The 27,460-nt window shown below is 52.8% G+C and overlaps 1 protein-coding gene across 3 annotated transcripts in view; it reads left to right on the top strand.

Moving 5' to 3' along the window:
- KCNAB2 (potassium voltage-gated channel subfamily A regulatory beta subunit 2) overlaps window positions 1-27,460 on the top strand; it is a 95,296-nt gene that overhangs the window by 61,850 nt on the left and 5,986 nt on the right. For all 3 annotated transcript variants that reach the window (XM_061160529.1, XM_061160530.1, XM_061160528.1), the window contains 10 exons: window positions 4,469-4,512; window positions 5,319-5,356; window positions 14,590-14,669; window positions 17,295-17,339; window positions 19,066-19,110; window positions 19,895-19,938; window positions 20,883-20,969; window positions 24,858-24,943; window positions 26,647-26,767; window positions 27,036-27,130. In XM_061160529.1, the coding sequence (XP_061016512.1) occupies window positions 4,469-4,512; window positions 5,319-5,356; window positions 14,590-14,669; window positions 17,295-17,339; window positions 19,066-19,110; window positions 19,895-19,938; window positions 20,883-20,969; window positions 24,858-24,943; window positions 26,647-26,767; window positions 27,036-27,130 (685 nt within the window). The remainder of the gene's footprint in view (window positions 1-4,468; window positions 4,513-5,318; window positions 5,357-14,589; window positions 14,670-17,294; window positions 17,340-19,065; window positions 19,111-19,894; window positions 19,939-20,882; window positions 20,970-24,857; window positions 24,944-26,646; window positions 26,768-27,035; window positions 27,131-27,460) is intronic.

Below are 27,460 nucleotides of genomic sequence, written 5' to 3'. Positions count from 1 at the left end.
ATCTGTGTGTGGATCTGTGTGTGTGTGCACCAGTGTGTGTGTGTACCTGTGTGTATGTGTATCTGTGTGTGTGCATGCCTGTGTATGTGTGTGTGTGTGACATGTTGGAGGCACTGAAGGCAAGACAGGCAGCGTAGGGAGGTGCTCGCTGGGTCAGAGGGTTCAGAGTCTGAGACCCCAGCCCCAGCTTTCCACCCTGGGGGACCCCACCTGTCCTTACAGGTGGCAGGGCCTGGGGAGCTTGCCTTGGCGGTAAGAGGGAGAAGGTGGGCTCATTTCCCTGTAGGTGTATAGTCTCAGAGCTGAAATGGAAGTCAGAACCCAAACCACCAGACACCTCTGCTGAGCACTAGGTCCCTGCCTGATGGGGTTGTTCCATGATGACTCTCCCAGGATCACAGCCAGGGTACATGTAGGTGGGAGCTACAGGGGGCCTGATCCAGGAACACCCACTACTGACCACCTCCTTAAGGAGCTGGCCCTTCACAGTGGCACTGAGCGTGATGTGGCCTGTGCCACCGGGGTGCACGTTCTTGCCAAAGGGTCCCTTTGGCACTGAGCAATAGAGATGCTCAGTGTGGAGGAGGGGAGACCCCAAGGCCTGTGAGTAAAAAGAGGGTCCAGCACTGGATCCTGAGGGTCTGGTCCCAGGCCTGGGCTTCTCAGCCCCACCTTAAACCAACAAGCACCCCCAGGACCTGTGGCTGCCAGATGCAATCTGATGGCAAAGGTCTGGTAGCCCAGGTCCGTCATAGGAAGCCTGGAGTCTGGGGGCGGGCAGGGCTGTAAACAGATAATCCCCTGCAGGGTGACAGCCGACAGGAAACCCCAGCATCCCTGTCCATCAAACCATCTCCAAGGCCAAGTTGCTTTCCATCACCTGACCACATTTTTGTCCTCCGCCCAGATGGCTGAAGTTAAAGGCCCTGAACAGCTATTTTTAAAGGATGCATAATTGCCTAGAATGTGAAATGCAGTGTTTAAGGGTGCGGCCCATTGGGGTGGGGGGGGGGGGCAGTGCTGCATGAAAAACGTCACTATTTTCCTCCAGCAAAGGTTAAATCCCTGAGTCCTCATTAGCCATTTTTCCAGACCACAGGAGGGCCAGGAGACAAATTAATAAAGACTAACATTATCGGGGTTTAGGGATTTAGCCAACTATTATATCACTGTGGCGAGTTTTAATTAAGGGAAGAAAACCTGTAAGAAATGCTTTCCCCATGTAGAAAGTTTTGAGCGGCAGTGTGTCTCCAGCCGAGGTCCACACGAAGCTGTGCTCTGTTGGGCTGCCCCCACCCCCACCAAGCTGCCATATTTGTAAAGCTTCCAGCCCGGAGATACCCTGTCCTTTCTCATTCCTCCTCTGGAGGCCTGGCAGCGGATGGCAGAACTAATACCATCATTTTAACAGGGAAACAACTTGAGCGGGGTAATTGCAGCATGGCGTGGTGTCCTAGTTTTGCTAAATTATTCCTGTGGGCAGTGGGTGGAGCCACAGCTGCATCACCGAGCACCCTACATCCGCCCGAGGAAACTCGGAGCCCCTTCTGATGGGCAAGGGCAGTCGCCTCTCTTCAACCACAGACACAGGTGGGCTCAGCCTGCTGTCCTGTGTCCTCACCTGTCTGCTACTAAAGCCGCCCAGCCCCTGAACAAGCTGTGCGTGCCGGCACTTAGTTGCACACTGATGAAGGGCAGTTGCAGGAGGACAGGCCTAAAACTTCACCTTCTGCAGAGCCTGGCCAGGAAATTGCTCCTCCACCATCATGCCTGGGGGTGGTTTTAGAGAGGCGGGGGTCTCAGTCTCCCTCCCAGCACCTGGATTTATCCAGACCAGGTGCCCAAGTCTTCAAACACCCAGGCATCACAAACAGGGTTCTAAAGGTTTTCATGACTGTGCTCATTTCCAGGGAAGGGGCTTCTCAAAGGGGTTTATGACCCAAAATGGTTAAGACTACTGATTAGAACTTTTAGTCCCTGATGCTTTGTTATCGGACCACTCCTAAGCAGCATTCTAATTTCTCACCCCAAGTATTTTCTCACTGGTGTAAGATAAACTAGCTAACCTGCTAAAAAGAACTGGCCTGATACAGGGTCTATAAGTGATGTCATTGTGCTTTTCTTTCTTTCTTTAATTCCTTTTTAATTCCTATTTCTTTATACATAACAAAACACAAGTTCACTTTCTACTTAGCAAGCAACATCAATTCAAGTATAATTTAAACTATGTAAGAAAATGTTTAAAGAATGTGTTCGAGTCATCAACTCTTGAATTTCATACATACTGTATTTCAGATCTCTCCTCTCAAGTCTGAAGCTAAATCAAGAATATTCCAAGTATTTTTTCCCTGTTTTTGGAGCTATAATTGACCCATAACATTGTATAAGTTTAAGGTACAATGTGATGATTTGATACATTTACCTGTTGTGACGTGATCACCACCATCGGTTTAGTTAACATCTGTCACCTCACAGAGTTATGAATCACGCCTCTTTCTAGGGTCATAAACCAAGTGGCTCTAGGTTGGAATGTGCAAGCAATGCTGAGGGCATTAGTAGATTATTTCACTGATTTATAGGAAAAAAAAATAAACACAAGGGGAAACTTGAGTTCCGTTTTTAACATGGTACCATTTAAAGCCTATTTGATTTATATAGTTTCTCGAATAAGGGAAAGGCTGCCGTCCACCCCACCCCACCCCAGTGCTGTGCTTTCTTGAAAATGAGACTCCTGCAGAGTCAGTGTTCTGTGTCCCTTTGCCCAGGCGCACATGTTATCCCATTTCATCCTCACAGCAACCCCCTGAGAGAGGCAGCATCGCAAACCCATTCTATAGATGAGCTCACTGAGGCTTCAGGTGGTTACATGATACACCCAGGGGCAGTCATACAGCCAGGAAGGTCAAAGCAGGGTTTGAACTACAGCTTCTGAGCCTCTGCCGATCCACTCCCCTCTCTGGAAAAGAAAACAGCTGCTATCATGTCCTCATTTAGGAAAAACTACCAGCATATCCTGTAGGAATAGTGGGCCAGTGGCTGGGCTGATTTTAATGGAAATGTAATGAGAAATCTGGGCAATTTAGAACTACTTAAATTTGGTGACAAACTGTTACCAAACTGCTTACAAGTTTATTCTATCCACCCCCGATCAACAACCAGCTGTGATGTGGGCAGGGTCCAGGGATCTTATAACCGGGGAAACTGAGGCTGCAGAAGGTCAGAGAGGGGAGGGTCAGGCTAGCCCCACACCTGCTTCCCAGGGGGCCACCCACGTGGGGTAGAAAAACAGGACATAACACCCACTGAAGTGAGAAACATCCAAGGGCCCTGGGAAAGGAGGCTGGGGTCCACCCTGTGCATCTCTCACAGCTCTCTGGCTGTGAGGTAGGGTATCACAGCCCAGGCAGGTCCCAGGACCGGGATGTCTCAGGAGGGAGGTGGACTTGTGCCCTGCCACTTGTTGACCTCACCATCCAGGCGGCTTCCATAAAAGGCTGGAGAGGGGGCCACCACTGGGGTGGGGAGCGTGTTCTCAAAGTCTGGGTGGAATCCAACTTTCTCCCAGGGTGCTCTTCTGTAAAACAGGATATCAGAAAAAGGGGATTGCCTGCCGCACTGAGCTTTTGGGGAATCGGTGACAGGGCCACCCTGCCCGCTGCCCTCGGGCAGGCTCCAGCCCAGCCAGCCTTGGCAGGAGGGACAGGCCAGGCCGGACAGGAAGCCCAGGCCTCAGCAGGGCGCTGCCGCCCTCTGTGACCCCCTGAAGGCATTAGTGACAGCCTGCAGCTGGTCCCCATGGACCCGGGACAGGCCCCATCTGGCAGGCACTAAGCAGGCCTGTGGTGGGGCCCCAGGCAGCCCACGCAGCTGTGGCCACTAATCCTGACCAGGACGTGTGCCGCCAGGGGTCAGTCTGGCTCTCGCCCTCCTCCGTGGCTCTGGCTGGGGGTCAGGCCTGCTGCGGGCACGGGCGCCCCTCCGTGGAGCTCTCATCTCCCCTGATTCCTCCTGCAGAGAGACAGGTCCAGGGGCCACATGGCCCAGGGGATGTGAGACTAACTTGTCCTGTACTCCACGAAGAGGGGAAGTGAAGATAAACGCAGATGTGGCACTAAAGAAATGCAAAGAGAAGCTTCTCACGAGAGAGGGTCCGCAAGGCCTGACCCAGTCTTGTTTCAGCCCATGAAACAACACGGGGCCCATTCCATGTTCTCCCCCAACGGTGGCTTCGAGGGCCCTGCGGCGGTCACAGCGTGGCCTGTCCCAGCAACATGGCTGTGCCCTGGTGTGTGGGGTGGGGGACAGATGGCCCTTTACCCCAGGGTGGGTGAGCAGCAGGCTTCTCTCCAAAGGACCCCTGGCCTTCAGAGCCTTAAACGACATGCATGAGGGGTTCGGGAGACTGGGCAGTGGAAACAATGGGTCCTGCCCTTAGCTTCCGAGAACTCACACCACGTTTGTCTTCCAGGAACCTGGGCAAGTCGGGCCTGCGAGTCTCCTGCCTGGGGCTCGGTGAGTGTGGGGGCCTCTCAGTGCCGTGGTACCCACAGAAGCAGGGGTGGTGGGAAGGCTGAAGGGGTCACCTCTGGGGGTGAGGGGAGGGAGTTTCACCCGGAGCCAGGGTTGGGGGGAAGGAGAGGCTTGGTTGCCGTGACAACCAGGAGGCCATGGAGGAGGGGCCTAGGACAGGGAGGGGACAGAGATGCAGCCTTAGTGAACACCAGGGCACTCTGCACACACAGCCCCCTGCCCAGCAGCAGAGAACCAAGGAAGCCCCCTGCCCCCGAAGCCGGCACCTTCTTTCCTTACATAACAGGGTCCCTCATGAACAGCAGTCAGATTTTGCCCTTTTTTTCCTTTTGCCAGATATGATCTCTGTTCCGAGAACATGCTGTCTCTCCACTTCACAGTGCACATGTACACACACACACACACACACACACCACCCAGGAAGTGTGAGGACACAGCTGTCAGACCAGCGCATCTTCAAAGAGACAGCCCTGGCCCTGCTGCCCACAGGGTGTCCCCGGAATAGGAATTGCAGTGGCAAGAGCCCCAACAAACCCGTCACAGCCCGCCAGCCAGCTGCCTGCTCTGGGCGCTTACTGTCCCCTTCGTTCCTTGGCCCCAAGAGACAGAGACTTGCCCCAAAGGCCAGGAGTCCACACGTGCCCAGCACACGCTCACGCAGAGCAGCAAGGTGGCCCATGGCTGCCTTCCCCCACTGCCATGTCCTGCTACCTGAGGTCTAAGCACCCTGGGGAGAACTAGCATCCCTGGGGGCATTCTCTGACTTCAGCCTCTGTCTCTCCTTCCAGGAACATGGGTGACCTTCGGAGGCCAGATCACCGACGAGGTGAGATGGGGCTCCCTCGTTCCCCCAGGCCCCGGGGAGGGCCACCAGCGCCCTGGGTACGTGGTAAAGTCTTCCAAATGTACCAGGTGGTCTTCGCTCAGGGCGGCCTCCATGGCTCCCTCCTTCTGTTTCTCCAGGGTGCCCTGGGGGACAGCAGAAAGGGTGAGCCAGGCAGTGGTGCCAACACCTAGCAGCTGGGTGCCTTGAGGCTTCAGCAGATCCTTTAAAGTCCCAGAAACTCAGCTTTCTCATCTGTGTGACCCCCGCGTCACGGTTAGGGGAATTCCAAGAGAGCTCACTTTCCAAATCATCAAGCCCTATGCGATCTATGCTGCTGCTACAGAGGATGCCCATGTGGCTTTGAAACTTCAGTAAATGTCTGTCAAGAGCATGCAGATTGTGGGACTTCCCTGGTGGTCCAGTGGCTAAGACTCCCCGCTCCCAATGCAGAGGGCCTGGGTTCAATCCCTGGTCAGGAAACTAGACCCCACACGCCACAACTAAAGATTTGTGTGCTGCCATGAAGATCAAAGGTCCTGTATGCTGTAGCGAAGACCCAACACAGCCAAATTTTAAAAAATTAGAATGTAGATTTGCAGATTTGCTGCAAACTGAAGACCAAGCAGATGAACATTTGACTGAGCTGCTAACTACGCATGCCCCAGAGCCAGCGTTTGTGGGATACACTGCCATGGGATGGACCTGCTAGGGCTGCTCTCCCCACCCTGAGATGCAGCATGGCCAGTGTCTGTCCTGAAGAGGATGATGATTCCCAGGCTGGTATGCACTTCTGGGCAGGAAGTGAGTATCTTGGAAGTGAGAACTGTGGTATTTGTTCAGAGAGCTCAGAACCTCTACACGAGATGCTGTCTGCCTTCGCGTCCGCCCTGATTACTGTTGGGAAGGTTGCATTTAAAAAATGAATGGGCACCCAGTCATGTCCAACTCTCTAAGACCCCGTGGACTGTAGCCCACCAGTCTTCTCTGTCCATGGGATTCTCCAGGCAGGAATACTGGAGTGGGTTGCCATGTCCTCCTCCAGGGGATCTTCCCAACCTAGGGATCGAACCTGTGTCTCTTGCGTCTCCTGCATTGGCAGGTGGGTTTTTTACCACTATGCCACCTGGGGAGCCCTTAAAATATAAATTAGTTCATTTGAGACCTTTATCTATGGTTGCTCAGTTACTTTTCGAAGGAAAAGCTTGGCTTCTGTCACCATCTAGATGCATTTCATTTGCATTCTGGTTCCTTCTGTGACCATAGCTGTTACAGAACTGTTGATATTCGCCCCTGCTCTGAGGTTCCAGGTCTGAGCTATCTCAGACTAAAGTTGGCAGTTTTTAAGGTGCAGGCAATTGTTTCACTTCAGCCACCAGATTGTTTCCGAGCACTTAGAAGGTCAGAGCCCTGGAGTCCACGTGCTTTACCCCAAATAAATTGAGTCTGATTCCCCTGCTTCCCTTTCAATGTGGAAGAATTCTGTCAAGGATATGGCTTCATTTCCGAAAGGCATTATTAGCTACACTGTGTGTGATGTCCTTGTGGGAAAGATACAGAGAAGTGGTCGGATGGTAACCATCCAATTAGGTGACTTTTTCAGCAACAGATCCATCGCAGCCAAAGAGTATTGATTAATGATCTGATGACAGCCACAGCTGGCTCCTGCCTCCCCCATGTCCCCATCAGGGACATAGTGACACGTATGAAGACATTGGAAGTCGTTTGCAAATGACACAAAGCTGGAAGGACGGTGGATACAACAGATGACAGATTCAGGGTTCTAAAAGGCCCTGGCAGGTGAAAATGATTGAACAAAAGAGCAAGCAGAATTTTTGTATTAAATCCTACAGTTAGTGTCCCAAAAAATCAATACATCAAGACTAAGGGGCCCACCTTGCCACGGTTCAGATGAAGAATGCCTGGATTTTATTCTTTAGCTGACTGCCTGGTCTGAGCCAGCGGGATTAGTGCCGCAAGGAGGCAAAGCAAAGACCATCTGGGCTGCAGAGGAACACATGTGCAGCCCCAGGCCCACTGGGCACTCCAGCTGGGTGACCCCACCTGGAATACTGTGTCCCTTACTAAGTTCATGTCCAAAGGAAGGCATTCAGCATGCTGTGGAATTCAGAAACAGAGTTCTGTTTTTAGAGTGGCTTCCTGTGTACAAGACACTGTGCCAGATGCCAGGGAGACCCAGAAATGAGGAACCAATGGATTTACTGTGGCAAAGGGGTGTTCCCTGGCTGGACTTGGAAAACATCAGTAAGTGATGGCCCCAGGGCCAAAGCTGGTCCCCAGCCTGTATTCTTTTTATTTTTTGTTTTTCCTTTCTTCTTAAATATATGAAACGTAAAATTTGCCATTTTAATCACTTTTCTTGTGGTTAAAATAAGCATAACGTAAAATGTACCATGTTAACCATTTTTGAAGTATACAGTTATCTTGAAGTAAACAGGTATTAAGTACATTAACTTTGCCGTGCAACCATCACCACGTTCTATTTCCAGCATTTTTCATCACCCCAGACAGAAACTCGGTACCCAGTAAGCCAGAACCCCCCAGTCCCTGGCCACCTCTCATCCACTCTCTGCCTCTATGGATTCCACAGCCACTTTTGTAAACAAAGTTTTTTCGGCAGGCAGCCACATCAGTTCAAATTGTCTGCGGCTGCTTTCAGGCTATGAGGGCAGAGTGGAATAGTTGCCACAGAGACCATCTGGTCTGAAAAGCCTGAAATATTTACCCTCAGCCTCTTTACAGAAAAGGTTTGCTGTCAGCCATCCTTTGGGGTCTCAGCAGCATCTGCAAATATCTGTGGGTTGTTGTCCCAGGGAAGGGGACTTCCGTGGGTCAGGCAGGGATGCAGGAAGCACTCGGTGTTAATAGACCTCACATCTCATGGACAGAATCAGGTTTCCAAACTCTAGTTCAGTGTCCTTTCTGTGATCTCACACAGCTGCTCAGGCAGAAAATGCCCCCTCGGGCCTGTGTTCCAAGCAGCCTGGGCAATAAAAACTTAATAAAAACAGTGGCTGAGAACTTTACATTTATTATGGCTCTCAATCCTCTATCAACTCAGAGAGGTGGGTGCTGTTATCCCATTCCAAAGAAGCAGAACCTCCAGACTGAGCAGGTACCCACGGTCACACCTGGAGAGCGACTCAAGGGGACGCCACCTGGGCTCCTGGCCTCAGAGTCAGCAGCCCCTCCCAGATCTGGGGCAGGACGCTGTCCCCGGGTGGGGGTGACAGGGAGGTGGCCCACGTGTCTTCCAAAGTTCCTCCTGCCTCCAGCCTCTGAGACTCTGACATTGGAAATAACTGAAAAGTCACAAAACAGAAGCTTCATTACACAAAACCGGATGCACCCACAGAGAGGAAGTCTTTAGAAGCCGTGTTTTGATGACTGACACGGAGACAGGACCATGATGAAACAGCACAGAGGACAACAGAGACAGCCATCTGTATGTCACAATTGCAGTGTTGCAGGAAAAACCCATGTGATTGTTGTTCAGTCGCTAAGTCATGTCTGACTCTTTACAATCCCATGGACTGCGCACACCAGGCTTCCCTGTCCTTCACTATCTCCTAGAGTTTGCGCAAACTCATGTCCATTGAGTCAGTGATGCCATCCAATCATCTCCTCCTCTGTTGCCTCCTTCTCCTCCTGCCCTCAATCTTTCCCAGCATCACGGTCTTTTCCAAGAGTTAGCTCTTCGCATCAGGTGGCCAAAGTATCAGAGCTTCAGCTTCAGCATCAGTTCTTCTAATGAATATTCAGGGTTGATTTCCTTTAAGATTGACTGGTTTAATCTCCTTTCAGTCCAAGGGACTCTGAAGAGTCTTCTCCAATACCACTGGAAAGCATTTACTTAGAAAAACCTGGAACAGAAATTACACCAAAATCATAGCAGAGCAAAAATCAGCCCTGAAAATTCCCAGATTCCCCCATTCTCTTTCTGTTCACAGTCACTCAGGCACTGTCCTGGGTGTACTTAGGATTGTGTTCAGATTTTTCTTCCTTCCTCTGTCAGCTCATGCTGTCTGCGCACCTGCTGAGGGCCAGGTCCCTGCCCTCGGGCTGCTCTCTGTCTGGAGAGTGGGACAGATCACAGATCCTAAGCATATCCTTAAAAAAAAAAAAAAAAAACTGAATAATCAGAGTAATCTGTTTTTTTTATTTTATGTATTTATATATTTGGTTTTGGCTGTGCTGACTCTTTGTTGCTGTGCACGCGGGCTTCCCATTGCAGTGGTTCTTCTTGTTGTGGAGCGTGGGCTCTAGAGTGTGCAGACTTCAGTAGTTGCAGCCTGTGGTCTCAGTAGTTGCAGCTCCCAGGCTGTATAGCACAGGCTTAGGTGCTCCGCGGTGTCTTCCTGGATCAGGAATCAAACCCTTGTCAGGGATCAAAGCCATGTTTCCTGCGCTGGCAGTTGGATTCCTTACCACTGAGCCCCCAGGGAAACCTCGTAAGCACATTTTAGTCCTGATAAGAATACGTTAAATGAACGATGAAGAATGCATTCTTTTCCTGTGGCTGCTGTAAGAAATTAACCACTAACTGCATGGTTTAGAACAATAGACATTTATTCTTCCATGGTTTCAGAGGCCAAAATCCAAAATTGGTATCACTAGGCTGAAATTAAGGTCAGCAGGGCCACGCTCCCACTGGAGGCTTCAGGGGAGAATCCTTCCTGACTCTTGCAGTGTCCAGGGGCTGCCTGCAGTCCTCAGCTTGTGGCCACACCACCCCAGCCTCTGCCTCTGTGGTCACATTCTCTTCTGTCTGTGTCAAATCTCCTGCAACCTCCCTCTTATAAGGTCACCTGTGGTGGCATTTAAGACCCATGTAGCTCATTCAGGCGCTTCCCAGGTAGTGCAGTGGTAAAGAATCCACCTGCCAATGCAGGAGATGCAAGAGACTCGAGTTCAATCCCTGGGTCGGGAAGATCCCCTGGAGAAGGAAGGAAATGGCAACCCACTCCAGTATTCTTGCCTGGAGAATCCCATGGACAGAGGAGCCTGGTGGTCTACAGTCCATGGGGTCGCAAAGAGCTGGACACGACGACAACAGACACAGCTGAGCCACTAAGCATGCATAGCTCATTCAGGAGAATCTCCCTTAATTTAATCACATCTGTAAATGTGACACAAATGTTACCTAAGGTGACATTCACAGATTCTGGGACCTGATATCTTTGGGAAGCCATTATTTAGCTGACTACAGAGAACAGGAAAACAGAGAAAGGAGGATTGTGAGGCAGACGTGAGAGAGTAAACCGCTTGATGACCAAGAGCATCCCAGCCCAGGGGACAGAGAGGAAGAAAGGAGGAGAAACAGGAGAGGAGGAGGGAGGCAGGGCTCATGGAGGGGAGGCAGTTATTTTGGAGACATTGTTACACTTGAGCCCCAGGAGGGAGGAGAGTAGCCAGTCCACTCTGCCATGGAGGGATCCAGAAAACTCCCCCACCAAGGAGCCTTCCTACTCTGATGACAACAGCTGACTAATGGGAGTAGCTTTGACCTTTTCAGCCTCTGAAACCTTTGGGATTCACTGCCAATATTTGAAAATCAGATTTTACACCCGCTTTCCAATATCAACACCCTCAGATAGGCAGATGACACCACCTTCCTGGCAGAAAGTGAAGAGGAACCAAAGAGCTGCTAGACGAAGGTGAAAGAGGAAAGTTAAAAAGCTGGCCTAAAACTCAACATTCAGAAAACTAAGATCATGGCATTTGGTTTCATCACCTCATAGCAAATAGATGGAGAAACAATGGAAACAGTGGCAGATTTTCTTTTCTTGAGTTCCAAAATCACTGTGGATGGTGACTGCAGACATGAAATTCAAAGACGCTTGCTCCTTGAAACAAAAGCTATGACAAACCTAGACAGAGTTTTAAAAGGCAGAGACATCACTTTGCCGACAAAGGTCTGTATTGTCATAGCTATGGTTTTTCCACTAGTCATGTACAAATGTGAAAACTGGACCATAAAGAAGGCTGAGTGCCGAAGAATTGATGCTTTCAAATGGTGGTACTAGAGAAGACTCTTGAGAGTCCCTTGGACAGCAAGGAGTTCAAACCAATCAATCCGAAAGGAAATCAACCCTGAACTTTCATTGGAAGGACTGGTGCTGAAGCTGAAGGCCCAATACTTTGGCCACCTGATGTGAAGAACTGACTCACTGGAAAAGACCCTGATGTTTGGAAAGATTGAGGGAAGGAGGAGAAGGGGCGACAGAGGATGAGATGGTTGGATGGCATCACCAACTCAAAGCACATGAGTTTGAGCAAACTCCAGGAGATAGTGAGATTGGGAAGCCAAAGAGTCCGACACGACTTAGCGACTGAACACAACCCCAGTATCCTGTATTTCTGGCTTCTCTTGAAAAATAAAGGGATTTGGTTGCACCAGCCACCTTCCCATAGGCAGCGGTTGAATGCCCCCTTCACCCCACTGACACCAACTGGGCAGTGCCCTCCCACTCCATACCTTCCTGGCCAGTGGGGCTTCTGCGTTTGGTGTTATGAGAAGCTCCTAGAAGCCACAAATGGCTGGTTTTCTGTCCTACAGTTTTTGAGGGTTAAATATGAATTGGCCGAAAAAGTTCATTCAGATTTTTCCAGAGGATCCAGGGACTTTCTTGGTGGTCCAGTGGTTAAGACTCCATGCTTCCAATGCAAGGCGCATGGGTTTGATCCCTGGTCAGGGAACTAAGATCCCATATGCTATGCAGCACGGCCAAGAACAAAATTTAAAAAAAAAAAGAAAAAATCTTATGGAAAAACTCGAACGAACTTTTTGGCCCATCCAGTATTATTCACCGAACCCTGGGCTGGCCTGAGAGGGAAGCTCAATGCTCTGAGCTGAGCTTTGAGAAATGGCTAGTGGAGGAGTTTGGATCCATGATCCTGCTCAGAGGGATGCCTGCTCTGTCCAGAGATCCAGAGAGTTCGTTCTCCACTGCGTCTTGGAGGGAGCTGTCAATTGCAGGCAGATTTCCTCAGCTCCTCGCCTGGAGAAGCACAGGCCAAGGCCAGAGAGTTATCTGAGAACGACAGTTTCTCCATCTGCAAACAATCACTTCACCCCCTGCAGTTGCTGGGAAGAATTTGAGGGATTTGACCTCACAGGCACATTCTAGCTGTAGTTTGCATCCGGTCCCATCACTTCATGGCAAATAGATGGAGAAACAATGGAAACAGTTACAGATTTATTTTCTTGGGCTCCAAAATCACTGCAGATGATGACTGCAACCATGAGATTAAAAGACGCTTGCTCCTTGGAGGAAAAGCTACAACCAGCCTAGACAGCATATTAAAAAGCACAGACATTACTTTGCTGACAAAGGGGTCAGTCTCATCAAATAAAAGTCTCTCAGGCATGTCCAACTCTCTGCGACCCCATGTTTTATACAGTCCATGGAATTCTCCATGCCAGAATACTGGAGTGGATAGCTGTTCCCTTCTCCAGGGGATCTTCCCAACCCAGGGATCGAACCCAGGTCTCCTGCATAGCAGGCAGATTCTTTACCAGCTGAGCCACCAGGGAAATCCAAGAATACTGGAGTAGGTAGCCTACGCCTTCTCCAGTGGATCTTCCTGACCCAGGAATCAAACCAGGGTCTCCTGCATTGCAGGAGGATTCTTTACCAGCTGAGCTACCAGGGCAATGGTTTTTCCAGTAGTCATGGTCATGTATGGATGTGAGAGTTGGACCAAAAAGAAAGCTGAGCACTGAAGAATTGATGCTTTTGCACTGTGATGTTGGAGAAGACTCTTGAGAGTCCCTTGGACTGCAAGAAGATCCGACCAGTCAGTCCTAAAGGAAATCAACCCTGAATATTCATTGGAAGGACTGATGCTGAAGCTGAAGCTCCAATATTTTGGCCACCTGATGCGAAGAACTGACTCATTGGGAAAGACTCTGATGCTGGGAAAGATTGAAGGCGGGAGGAGAAGGGGACGACAGAGGATGAGATGGTTGGATGGCATCACCGACTCAATGGACATGAGTCTGAGCAAGCTCCGGGAGTTGGTGATGAACAGGTAAGCCTGGCATGCTGTAGTCCATGGGGTCACAAAGAATTAGACACAACTGAGCAACTGAACTGAACTGATCCTGCCAGGTTTTATCATGCCCCTATTGTGGCCTGTTTGTTTCCCAGGACAGTCAGAACAAAGTCCTACAAACTGGGTGGCGTAAAACAACGGAAATTTCTTCTTCACAGTTCTGGAGGCCAGAAGTCCAAAGTCAGGGTGTCCACAGGGCCGCACTGCCTCCAAGGCTCTGAAGGAATTCCATTCCTGTCCTCCAGATCTGCTGGAGGTTGGCCGTTCTTGGCATTCCTTGGGCTGTAGACCCTTTACCCTAACCTCTGCCTCCATCTTCACATGGGCTCTTCCCTGTGTGTCTGCGTCTATTCATATAAAGACACCACTCATGTTGGATGTAGGACTCACCCCAATGCAGCGTGACCTCATCTGAACTGACCACATATGCAAAAACCCCACTGGCAAACAAGGTCACTTTCTGAGAGTCTGCGTGGACATGAATTTGGGGGACAGGATTCAATTTAGTACAGGTGCTAAGCCCTGTGATGACCCAATAGGCAGGGTCGCTGCTCGCAAGAAACTCACAATCCATGGAACTTCCCTGATGGTCCAGTAGTTAAGACTCCACACTTCCACTGCAGGGAGCACGGGTTCAATTCCTGGTCAGGGAACTGAGATCTCACTTGCCGTGTGCTTGCCAAGTCGCTTCGGTTGTGTCCAGCTCTTTGCAACCCTATGGACTGTAGCCCGCCAGGCTCCTCTGTCCGTGGGATTCTCCAAGCAAGAATACTGGAGTAGGTTGGTGTGCCCTCCTCCAAAGGACCTTCCCTACCCAGGAACCGAACCTGCACCTCTTATGTCTCCTGCATTAGCAGGTGGTTTCTTTACCACCAGTGCCACCTGGGAAGCCCACTAGTGCAGCCGAAAGAAAGAAAACTAAATTCACAGTCCAGAGGCTGTTGCTTCATTCTTCCTGGCTTCTTTCTTCTCTATGGGTCTGTGGTTGAGCTGCTTCCACATTCACCCTGCGGAAGGAGAGGACTTGGGGACACAGGGCCTAGGCATTCAGAGGACCTCCCCAGACCTCGAGGTTGAGCTTTGAGCCTCTGGGCCCCACTCCGCCTGGGTTGGCAAGACAGTGCTGCCTGTGAGTAACCCAGATTTTCTTATTTCAGATGGCAGAGCAGCTAATGACCTTGGCCTATGACAATGGCATCAACCTCTTCGATACCGCAGAAGTCTACGCGGCGGGCAAGTATGTTCCTTTTCTCACGGGAAAAAGCGGTGCAGGCCAACCATGGCTTCCTGGGGGAAAGCCGGAGCTTCTGTTGCTCCCAGGCTCTCATTCGTTCCCAAGACAGTTTGCACCTCCCACACCCCACGTGCTCTTCCAAACTCTAAACGGCTGGAGGAGGTGTTGTTTTCATGGGGTCAGAATCACAGAGCACTTGGTGACTTGCCAAACTCACGTGTGTTCAAGCGGCTGACCACAGCCCCCCTGGTGCCCAAGATGCCACGCTGGGCGAGAGCATGATTAAGCTGTAGTCCCAGCTCTCCTGCCGCGCCCGCAACCTGCAGCCAGCCCCGCATGCCTGGCACTCTCACATCTTAATGGTGCAATTAGGGCTGCAGGGAACACGGGGCCCCTCAGGAGCCGGGGAGAGTGGGGTCTGCTGAGCCGAGCCCAGCGCTGTAGGAAGCACTTCCCATCTTGGCAATGAACTTTCCTACTCAATTATGTAAAAGCGCTCTTCAGCCAAGGCCGCTGGCTTCAGTTTTAAAGACCGACTGTAATCAAATCATCCACTCTCCTGCATTGGGTTTCCAAAAGTCAGCTTTTGTTTGTGAAATCATTTGTTGGCTCGCTCTCTGTCCTCCCTCTGGCCCCCTGCTGCCTAGTGCGAGCCAAGTTCCCATCAGCTGAGCCACTCAGCCTGACCCGCCCTGTGCCATGGCCTCGGGGCCAGCACCTGCCTCTCAGGCTCCGGGTTATTACCTGCAGCCCAGGATAGAGTCCAGAGGACCAAGAATCAGGACCCCAGCTCCGCCTTTGCTCAAGTCCTGGCCCAGGGGCCGAGGGTCTCACATCCCCAAGGGCCTCTGCTGGGACCCCCTTCCTGAGTCTCCTCCAGTCCCCATCAGTGGCCTCTGTCCCCTGTTGCCACCACCCCCCAATCCCTCTGCACTGGCAACCACTTTCGATCAGAGTGAAACGCTTTCCAGACGGATGAGCTAAGCCAAAGGGTCAGAGTTGGAAAAGCCAGATGCAGATGCCAAGCCCAGAGGCGTCCCCCATCCCAAGCACCCCAGCCTGTTCCCTGGCCCTGCGCCTGCCTTGGCTTTGCTGCCCACAAGAGCGTGTGAGTGGCAGCTCCCCACAGTCTCCCCCAGCTCCAGGTGGCACTGTGTCCAAGTCCCGCACACCCCCTTTCATGGCAGCCACACTCCTCAAGGCATTGCTTTCACTCCCCTCAGCCTAACTGGACATCCAGGGTGGCGTCACAGGCCAGCACACTGAGTCCCTCTTCTAACCAGAATGCCAAGCACCCATCTTACTGAGTCCCCCTGCTTCTCATGCTCTGGGCACTTCCCAGAGAGCTGCAGGATTTCTGCACCCCCGCTGGACAGAGGCCAGCCTTACCAAATTCACGGCCAGCAGAATTCAAAGCTGAAAGCAACAGGCTTCAGTTGTCACTGCCTACAGCTCCTATAGCCCCAGGACTGCTGCCTGCTCCCCATCTCCTTCCTTCTTTCCTAATCTTTTGTCCCACCAAGGAGAGACCCAGGAATGAAAGGAAAGAGGCTCGGGGCTGAGTGACTTTCTGTGCATCTTGACCATAAATGAAGAGCCTTCAGAATGGATGCTAAACAGCTTGCAAATTAGAGCCCATGATTTCTGAGTGGATGACTCAGGCGCTGTTATAATTGGAATGGAGCACTGGGTATGGATCATTCTCCGTCTGTTGTTTTTTGCTCAGAAACATTTTGCCACGAGCAGAAAGTTCTTCAAAGTTAATCCAGTGCTGCAGTGCCAAACACGGCTGGAACGGTCAGCGCATGACCCTGGCTGACACGAGTTTGGTGCAGGGCCCAGAGTGACACCAAGCAGAAAGACAGCAGTCAGCATGGCATCCTTCTCTCTATTGTTAAAAAAGCAAGAAACAAGAGGGACACACACACCCACACTCAGTGCACACACTCATGGGTGCACACTCCCACACTCATGGGTGCACACCCCCACACTCATGGACGCACACCCCCACACTCATGGACACACGCCAACACTCGACACACTCACACTCGTGGACACACACACACACACACACACACACACACACTTGTGGATGCACACAATCACACTCGTGGACACGCACACACGCTCATGGACACACACATAAACACAAACACAATTTCCGCTGGAAATTCAGCCCTGAGTTCTTGTTGATTGTCTCTGCAAACAGAGAATGTGCTTGGTGAATAATCTATGTTTTTTTTAAAAAAGAAACACACACTTGTCTGTAAACTTCGCCCATGTAACATTGCCAAGCATTTTCCCCAGTGAATTTCCAAGGGGCCAGGGAAGCAGCTGCTGCTGGTCTTTCCAAGCAGGATGTCGCTCCTCCCTTCTCTGTGGGAGCTGGAGCCACTGTGCTGGGACAGTGGCACATGGCCGTGGCCACCTCCACGGGGAGCAACCCTCGCTGCTCCCAGGTGCTCTCCTCACTCTGGAATGAGTGGCCCGAGCCAAGGCAGACCTTAGCAGCCCTGGGCCGGGTGGTGTTTTCACCAGGGGCCCCTGTGGCTGATGAGCAAGGTGGGGTGCGGCTTGAGGTTTCTGTTACCCAGTAATGAATTCCCCACGTCTCGGTCTTTTCTGCAGAGCTGAAGTGGTGTTGGGAAACATCATCAAGAAGAAGGGATGGAGGTAATTAGTTCCTCTGCTCACGTGCTCCAGCTCCAGGGCACATGCATGCACACAGGCACAGGGAGAAAGTTGGAGAAGGCTGCTGGAAAGGAAGAGGCCTGCTCTGGGGCCCCGGGAGGGGTGGGCAGGCTTGGATCCCGTGGCTGTTCCTTCCCGTTTGCCGGCAGAGTGCCCACGGTTGGCCTCACGGCCCTGTGCAGCCAGCCTGGCTTACTAAGACCTGGTGGTCCCAGAATTTTCTTGCTGGGAGAAGGAGAATGTCCCAGAATAGAGGCAGTCCCTGTGTTTCCTGCAAGGGGAGCCAGCGTTCACAGTATGGGTAGCCACCACCAGGGAGCCAGGGCCTGAGCCCGAGGGTCAGGAACCTCCATCTGGCTTGACACAGAGTTTCCCGCCCGCCTGGGGTCAGGCCAGGCTGAGCACTTGACTGCACTTTGGGCCACTTGTGGCCTGTGTGTCTTCATTTTCAGCAAAGTCAGAAGCAATTAGAAGGCTGGGCCTCCCCCACCTCCACCAAACCCCCCCACCCCCTCCCCTGGTGCACACACTCAAGTGTCCCCCACGCCCTCCCCTGGTACACACACTCAGGTGTCTCCCACCCCCTCCTCTGGTGCACACACTCAAGAGTCTCCACCAGCCCCTGGGGCCTGGATAACTGACACCCTCCTCTTGACCCAACCCAAGTTGTTTCTTCATGGCTCTAACTGATCCCCAGATAAATCCCTGCTCACTCTGTAAGTAAAAGAAACTGCAGGTATGAGTGAGTCCCAATTGTGTCTTAGGTGAACACACAGGGAGATGCCTACCAGGTCATCCCACCTGCCCGAAGGTGATCCTGGTCGCTGCCAGGATCAGAGCCCCTGGCTTTGAGGAGCTGTTTCCTGAGCAGTAAACTGACATCCCCCCCACCCTCATGGGAAGAAAGCACAACCACAGGGGCATTGCCCCCACCCCATCCCTTGGGAATGGTCAAGCTCAAATGTGGACAGGAGGAGCCATCATCACCCCACCCACCTGTCCCTCCAAAACAAAGTCAGAGATGTCAGCATTGCCTCTTGTGAATTTGCAGTGGGAGACCTGAATCCATTCCTTTCCCCCAGGCTTTCAGCCACCCAAATCTGAGCTTCCAGGAGCAGCACCTGCCTATCTCTCGGGTCAGCCCCACCCCAACCTCTCCCCCAACCTGGTGGCACCCAGGATGCTCCCCAAGGCTGTCCCACACAGCTTTTCTGAAATGCTGCCTCAGCCAGTAGAAAAGAGCCATACTGGGTAGTCCCTTATTTCACTCCATCCTCACCAGAACCCTCCAACCTCCGGCCAGCCCTGACACTTGACCTCCTCCAAGTCCCCACAGAGGAGCAGCCTTCTGTTCCCTGGACCATGTGCCCCCCTCCTAAATGTGCCCCCTCCGCTAGGCTCCAGGCTCCAATCACACTCTACTCCATCTCCACCTGGCCCTTCACCGTCCAACCCTAGTTCCACAGTTAGTTAGTTGCATCCACATAGTTAATTACGTCTGTAGGTTTTCTCCTGGCTCGATCCAGGCCCCTGGGCTGGGAACACCCCAAACATTGAGTGATAGAAAAGCACCCTGTTTCACACCCTGTGCTCCCGGGTGAGAGGGTTTAGGACTCCTGGGTAAGGGCTGAAGACAGTGGGGAGGGTCGGGGAGGGACGACCCCAAGGGGTCGCACCCAGTAACAGCCCTCCTTCTGTTGTTCCACAGACGATCCAGCCTCGTCATCACCACCAAGATCTTCTGGGGAGGAAAGTAGGTGCAGCCACAGGGGACCGCCTGGCGGGGGGCCATGTCTACAGAGACCCCTGGGGGTGGGTATCGGGCAGTCATCCTGGAGGAACAGAGGCTGCCCGGGGTCTGTCCTGGACACACCAGCCTCAGCGCCTGGGCAGCACGCTTTCCCATCTCCTGGGGTGGAAAGCAGGGGACGGGCTGGTGTGCGTGTGGCCATCTTCTCTGACTCGTGCCATCCCTGTTGAAGGACCCCAAGTTCCAGAAAAGCAGCTTTGGCTGAGTTGCCTTGTGCTCAATCCTTGCTTCCCTTTTATTTTTACTTTTGTGGTTTTGTTTCTGATTACAAAGGTAACATTTTAAAAACTTCTGGAAAAAGCAGAAAATTCCTGAACTGTCCTGTTCACTCCACTTACCCTGGGCCACAGACCACCCTTGCTATCTTCCGGGAATCTGGCCCCATAGTTTCTCCGGGGCTGGACAAAATGGGCTTCATAGGAATTAGAAATATGATTCATTTTAAGTTTTGAAAAATCCAAGTCAGAAAGAAGGAAAATTGAAAAGCAGACACCCTCACCCTGCACTGAGCCCCACCACGCCCAGGGCGGCCAGGGTAGAGGGCAGCCCGGCTCTGCCACATCTTCTCCACATGAGCAAATCCTCATAGCCTCGTGGTTTTATCCCCAAAGTGGAATCAGACTACAAGTGGCACGCACTGACCTACTTTTTTCACCTAACATTGCGTCATAAACATTTTCCCCAAAAACCACTTGAAACATCACACACACTGTCGCCTTTTTTTCAGAGCTGAGACGGAGAGGGGCCTTTCCAGGAAGCACATAATAGAAGGTGAGGAGGGGGTGGGCCTTAGGATGCCCCTAAACCCTCGCCATCCTCCTGTGGATGCAAAAGTAAAGAAACCACTGTGCCCCAGCCCCATCCATGCTACAGGCCTGGAGCTCTAGGGACGGCCCAAACCCTGGTCCACCCGGGCTCACAGTGGGTGGTCCCTCTGCGTCACGAGAGAGGGGCAGGGGTATGAGTAGGTGGGGCTCACGTGACCCCGGGAAGACACAGACAGTCCTGGGTTTCAACCCAGACTGGGCCCTGTGCCCACTGGGTGACCTTGAGCAAGGGACATCATTTCCCCAGGCCTCTGTGGCAGCATCTGTTAAAGGGCAGGGGAATAATGCCCACCTCTGGGGTCACAGGAATCGGGAAGGACCCCAGCAAGGTCCTGTGTGTCAGACTCAGCCTGGGGCTCAGCACACGGGAGTCCCGCACGGGGGTGGGGAGTGGGCTGGGATGCCTTGCATATCCCCGTTGTTATTGTCTCAGTACCTTTTTTCCCATGTTCATTTTGTCGAAGTAATACAGTCACTCTATTAAAAATAAAATGATTAGGAGGTCTTGCTGCCTGCCCTGCCCTGCCCTGGCCCCCAGCCCTGCAGCTCTGTTCTGAGCTGCTGCCAACTGCTCATTGGGCCCCATTGCCCTTCCATGCCGTGGACGATCCACTCCGTGTCGGGCGGCCTAGCTCCTCCCAGTTCCCTCCCGGGCCGCTTTAGGAGGGGTCCCCTCCATTTGGTCACAGGACTTTGTGGTGTGCCACCTCTTCTCTCGTGGCTGTTCGCAATCTCAGTGGCCTGTGCCCACACATGCGCCCCACCGTCCACAGCTCCCAGGGCCAGGGGCCTTGTCCCTTTCATCTCTTGCTCACGGGGTGAGGGCCCAGGAATGTCTGTGAAGATTGTAACACAACCCCTCCCACCCCCGACTCCTCCCCGACCCAGGTCTGAAAGCTTCACTGGAGCGACTACAGTTGGAATATGTGGATGTGGTATTTGCCAACCGCCCAGACCCCAACACGCCCATGGAAGGTACGTTCTCCTTGGAAGCACCTGGCCAGACATTGTGGTTCCAAAAAGGGCAGAAGGTTCTGAACCTGAGGCTCTGATGACACCATCCCAGGGCCCACTGGGCACCCAAGCCTGGTGGGGTGGGAGGTGGGGCCCACCCAGTGTGGGGAACTCAGCCTCTGATCATTCCCCCAGGTGCCCCCGGCACCTCCAGACTGAGTCCCATCCTTGCTCCAGGTTCCCGCCCCATCCTGGGCTTGAACGCATGCTGTGTTAGCTAAAGTCATGATCCCATGACTCCTTGCTGCATTCTTTTCAATTCTTTCAGTCACCATCCACATTCTATTGGGAGGCTTTAGGGGTCTTTTGCTCTGGGAAATAAACTATTACTTAGAGGAGGAAAAGAAACGTGCAGTGCTTTGAAAAGCAGTTTTGGTTTCTTGGGCGCTTATTTATTCTTTGACTCCTATAGTCTCAGTCCCTCCTATCTCCTCCAACTCTCTGCTTTGGGCATCTTCTCATTTGTGCTTCGCTGCTTCAGGGTCTTGGAAAATTCAGTTACATTCAAGTTACTTTTTCTTCATTTGTTTGTATATATACATGCACCCATGCATGTGTATATGTGTGCGTGTGTGTGTGTGTGTGTGTGTGTCTGTTATCCAAACCAGTAGTCTACAAAAAGTGATTTGAGCCTGCGTCCCCATGCCCTTTGTCAGACTGCGCCCCTCAGCATTCCCACAGCTGTGAACTCTGGTCTCTTTCGATCTTTCTTTTATCACCAGGGGATCCATTTAGTTCCTCCAAGTCAAGGACTTTCATCATAGAAGGTACACAGTACCCTCGGCCCGACCACTGACCTCTGTGTCTGAGTTGCATTTTATGAGACAGTGTTTTTATTTACACAACTCTCTTCCTGCCCCCATGACAAAACTTCTCCATAAAATGCACAAAGGAGAAATAAGTGCCTTATGGGAACATCTTGCAAGTGAAGAAAAGCAAAGCAGAGCGGACCCCCGCCACCCCCCCTCCCATCCCCATCTATGCTGTCACCTCTTTCCTCCCATCCTCCCTCCCATGCATGCACGCCCCCCTCCTTGCCCCGCCTTGCATCACCATGATCCGTGATCCAAGGGGGCTTCCTCTTGATTTGGGGATGCTGTGATCAGTGCCTGACACCTTGACCCCGGATGGTCTGGGAGAGGGCTGGGGAGACCAGGTTTCCAGAGGAGTGAACACACTGGGGACCTCAGAACATTGGCCCCCGGCAGATTGTATCTTCTCCATAGTCCAATTTGCTAAGCCCCCACCTCAATCAAAAACAAAAGGACCAGGTACCAGCTGCTCCACCTCCACCCTGGGCAGGCTGGGCCACCTGTTACTCTCACCCCATGCAATGTGGTCAGAGCTCGCCATTGAAATACAATCATTTTTCTCCTGAAGAATACCTGCATGAGCTGGGGAAACTCTGACATCCGGGGCAGCCTCTGGCCAGGCAGTGGTCTCTGCCCTGCCCTAAACTAAAGGACCCTGGGCGCCCCCACACCAAGGGCAGACTTTGGTCTCCCTGGAAGCTGGGCTGCATCCCACAATGGAAGGGCTCCCGCCTGCCAGCTGGCACTGCCACCCAACCCCTCCCATGTATTATTTGTGACACAGCAGGAGATGCCCTGGGTTTTGGCAGCAGCTGGAAGAATTTGGTCCTCCTGCTTCTATTCAACAGCATTAAATATTGAGGTAGACAGTCATCCCTAATTGTCCGTTTCTGGTGTCATGACACCCAGCTTAGGCAGAAGCACAAGGGCCATGCTCCTGTGCACGGGCTCCATGCCCAGCCTGCCAAGGCCATAGACCCTCAAGGTAGCCAGCAGCATTTGCCCAGGACCCCTTCCCTCCCAGGCCAGCCGCAGGCTTGCACACCACCCTGGCCCCCAGTCTCCCGCTGGACCCTCCTCTCTGCATGGAAGGGAGATAGCTGTGCTCGAGGAAGCCAGGCTGGTGAACGGGGTGTTGTCTGCTTCCCCAACTCCAGCATGTGGGCCTGAGCCTTGGCTGAAGACTCGGGTGATCACGCTGCATGGTCACAAGTCCCCCCAAGGCTGTTTCTAAAGAACCCGACAAGGACGGCCGGGCTGACAGCCTGGGCTCAGGGCTCGAATGTGGGCAAGTGCCTTCCTGGAACCCTCAACCTTGCAACCAAGTGCTGCTCTTCATGTCGAATAGTGTTGGCCATTAAAGTGGTGGCCTGCTCATAGCCCATGGGCAGGGGGCTTCCCTGCCAGACTTCCTCCCTGGGATGGGTGGAGAGGAACCAGGCCCCAACCTTGGAAGGAAAAAGAGGGCAGGACTTGGCATACAGACCTGGAAGCTGAGGTATAATTTTTCAGGGGTCCTGGGCGAGGCCACCGAGACCACCACCCCAGAAGTCCCAGCTACATTAGTTTTCTCCTGAAAAAGGGGACCTTGGCAAAGGGGCACTCAGGGACCGAGAATGGGTGGAAGAGACACCCCAAAAGAGAGGTACCACTCTGCCAGAGACTGTCCCCGTGGGACTGGGGCCTTCCAAGGTGGAGCCCTCAGAAAGGACCTGCATCCTCCTTTCTTCCTTCCTTCCACCCATGCTATCTTCAGGGACCTCAGCTTCCCGACATCTGTGGCCACTTCAGGAGAGGTGGGATTTTCAAGGAGCAGTGTCCATTTTGGGAAACACTCATTCTTCAGCTGAAATTCTGGGACTACCCTGGGCAGTCTTACGTGCAAGCACTATGTGTGGGATCTGAGAAAAGCCTGATGGGTAGCCTGCTACCCTTAGCAAAGCTGAGAGAGAGACATCTGAAATTTTAAAATTTGAGGCCAAGTTCAGTTGTAAAGACCATAGCATCCCCCTGGGGCTGAAGCAGCCTAGGGGCGACTCTGGCAGATTTTTATTTCTCAGAAAAACTTCTTTTGAACTGAAGAAAAATCTGTCACAGTGGAGATAGGGAGAGGGTCCCTTGCTGGATAGTGACTGGTTTGAGAAGCCGGGGCATAGTCCACAGGGGGCTTTCCATGTTTCCTGCTGGCTCTCTTGGACATGAGGGGAACTCCGCCCTACTGCCCCACCCTCTGGGACCAGCCAGGGCCCCTACCCTGCCCTTTGTTGGGACAGACACTGTTATTACCTCTACATTCAGTTCTCCAGATCCCAGTGACAGTCTGGAGTAGCCCCAGTAGGTGGCTCAGACAATAAAGAATCTGCCTGCAATGCAGGAGACCCAGCTTCGATCCCTGAGCCAGGAAGATCCCCTGGAGAAGGGAATGGCAACACACTCCAGTATTCTTGCCTGGAGAATCCCGTGGACAGAGGAGCTTGGCAGTCTACAGTGAATAGAGTTGCAAAGAGTTGGACATGACTGAGCAACTAACGCTTTCAGAATACTAGAGAAGGGCAAAAATTGAGTTTATTTCCTGTTGCCGCCTGTCAATCTGATCATAACCTTAATTTGTTTATCTGGTTCTTCCTGAGCAACAAGAGTCCCCAAATCTTGCCCATACTAGCGAATGCCCCCCATTCTAGAGTCCAGAGTCACATTCTTTGACCTCACCTTTCCTTCATCCCTCTAAGCTGCCATAGAAACATCTCAATCCATCCATAACCCATATTTTCAAACATTCCATAAGGCCTGTAACTATCTGGGGACACTGTTTTCAAGATCAGCTTCTTGGAAAGCAGCTCACTTTTTTCCGTCATCCCAGAAAACCCCGGCCACCCACGCCTCTGGAGCCAGGAAGCACACTGCTTACAAGCTGTCCTGGCAGCATCCTCTCCCTGCTCCTGGCCTTTTTTTTTTTTTTTTTGCAGAATGTCCCCAGATGGGGCCCTGTGCCCTCAGTCATCCCCCCAACCTGCAGTTTCCCCTTCTCTCCTGACAGAGACGGTGCGCGCCATGACTCACGTCATTAACCAGGGGATGGCCATGTACTGGGGCACATCGCGCTGGAGCTCCATGGAGATCATGGTAATGTGACCTCTCGGTGTGTGTGCATCCAGGGGCTGGGCTCCCGGTGACGACCCTGCGGCTCTGGCAGGTTTGGTGCCGTTGGTCCCTAACGCAGAGACTACTGGGTACCAAGAGGAGGGTCAGTATGGTGACTTGTGGCACTGATGTCTGCAGACTTTGCAGACGGGACTCTGGGCTTAAATCCCAGCACTGTGTGGCCCCGGACCGATGGCTTCAGCTCTCTGAGCCTTGGTTTCCCCACCTGTAGAACAAGACTGCTAGGATGACCTACTGTCATGAGGCTGTGTGAGGATTATCTGAGAGGTCAGAGGTGAAGCTTTTAGCAGGGATCCTGGAGCTCAGCCAGCACCCAGCAGTGCTGACAGTGCCAGCCACTAGGCTGAGCTCCCGCAGTGTTCCAGGTGCCGTTAGATTTGAGGGCTTCGTGCGGACTAACTCCCATTTCATCCTACAGCCTATGAGGTAAGTGCTGCTGTCACCGTTTCTCACATATGGCCACTGAGGCACAGAGAGGTTAAGTAACATGCCCAAGCTCACACCAAATGATGGGTGCCCCAGGCCGTGCAGCTCAGAGCCTGAGCTTCCATCTCATAATCCATGATGTTTCTCCCTCACCCACACTTTCAGGAAGGCATCCCCTTCCTTGTAATTTCCCTCCATGGGAGCCATCAGAAGCTGAGGGTAAAAGACATTTTATAATATTCCTGGGGTATGCCAGAATGGTTGGCAGAGCAGCTCCCCAGAGGCAGACAGCTGGTTGGTGGGGGGAGGGCAGAGGCCTGGGGACTGCATCTTCTCAGACTAGCTCTCAGGCTGACTCCCTCACCCTCAGCTCCAGGCCTCCTCCCCATCCCAGCCCTTCCCATGCCCCACCTCCCAGAATTTCCCACATCTTGGCATGCCTCAGAGGGGAGTTTCTCCCCTAGTGAGTCCCAGATTTCTGGTTCATCCAAAAAAAAAAATTAATCAGGATCTTCAAGTTGAATACAACTCAAGAATCCTATGGTATTAATCAGCCTTTGGCATCTGTGACTTTCGTATCATTTGGCATTTTTCTGAAGCTGCCTGGACGCAGTGCAGAACTCACTGAGGTGTCAGGATCTCATACCCACTTTACAGATGTGAAAGCTGAGTCTCAAGCTAAACGGGAAAGGGCCTCTCAGACTGGCAGATGGGCTTCTGCCTCTGAGCTCATGCCCATTCAGTCTGAAGAGTGGAGGCCTTGGCCTCAGAGTCCCAGAACTGGGCTGATGCCGGCCACTCTCCCGTCCTGACCTAGCATTTCTTGCCCCTGCTGTCGTTCTGGGTCCCGGCCCTAGACTGACAATAATGATAAAATCAGTAACAAGCAGGCTCTGTCCTGAGAGCGGGCAACACATGACAGATGGGGAAGCTGAGTCACAGAAGGGTGAGCCCCTTGCCCAAGGCCACCCGCCAGTAAGTGCCAGAACCTAAGCCTCACTACAGAGTCCTGCTTTTCCCCCAAAGCCCTTCGTCCTCGGGGTTCAATAGCCGACCCGGTGTTCTCAGTACATGGAGGGGGAGCCTAACAGTCTTCCAGGGAAGCTGAGGAGCGGGCAGGGGGCAGGCGGGCTAGCCAGTTTCCTGGAGATGCCTTTATGCCTTCTCCCTGCTACTCAAGAGGGCCCCCAGATCGGCTGGCCCGCAGACACCATCGGTGCCCCTCTTTGCTTCCACAGGAGGCCTACTCCGTGGCCCGGCAGTTCAACCTGATCCCGCCCATCTGCGAGCAGGCGGAGTACCACATGTTCCAGCGGGAGAAGGTAGAGGTGCAGCTGCCGGAGCTCTTCCACAAGATAGGTGGGTTTCCCCGCCCTCGCCCCGCCCTCGCCCCGCCCCTCTCCTCTCCATCGCCCCGCCCCCCAGCCCTGCTCCAATCTTATCCCCAGTCTTCCCCCCATACCTCCCCAGCCCCGCCCCCTTCCGCCACGGCCCCGCCCCTCTCACGCCCTGCTGCTCGGCCTCGTCCTGCCCAGCCATCCCCGCTCTCTTCTGCCACGCCCCTTTCCCTGCTCCCTGCTCCTTCTCGGGGCCCTGGGCCTGACCTCTCCCCGCTCTCCTCTCCCAGGAGTGGGCGCCATGACCTGGTCCCCTCTGGCCTGCGGCATCGTTTCCGGAAAGTACGACAGTGGCATCCCGCCCTACTCTAGAGCCTCTTTAAAGGTGAAGCAGAGGCGGGGGCTGGGGGAGGTGACAGGCAGGGACAGGCATTTTGGAGGGATGGAGCCTTTGGGGCTGGACACCTTCCCTGGGCCACTGTCTGCGGAGCGGTTCCAGGCGTGGGAACTTGGATCCCCCAGCTGGCCTGACCCCATGTCTAGAAAGGCTGACCATCTGTGGGACATCTGCCGGCTGCCCTCACTCCCCCGCTCCCCTGCCCTGGCCCCAAGTTCAACACTCACAACCTGGGCCAGGGCTGCGTGTTCCCTTTCAGATGCCTCCTCCCCTATAGACACCCCTACACTCTTCTGGCCCATCATTGAACCTCTGGGT

This window comes from Dama dama, chromosome 14 (genome assembly GCF_033118175.1).
Source record: "Dama dama isolate Ldn47 chromosome 14, ASM3311817v1, whole genome shotgun sequence".
Classification (NCBI taxonomy): domain Eukaryota; kingdom Metazoa; phylum Chordata; class Mammalia; order Artiodactyla; family Cervidae; genus Dama; species Dama dama.
Note: the sequence above shows the minus strand (reverse complement) of the source record. Positions and strands in the feature narration are given on the sequence as shown.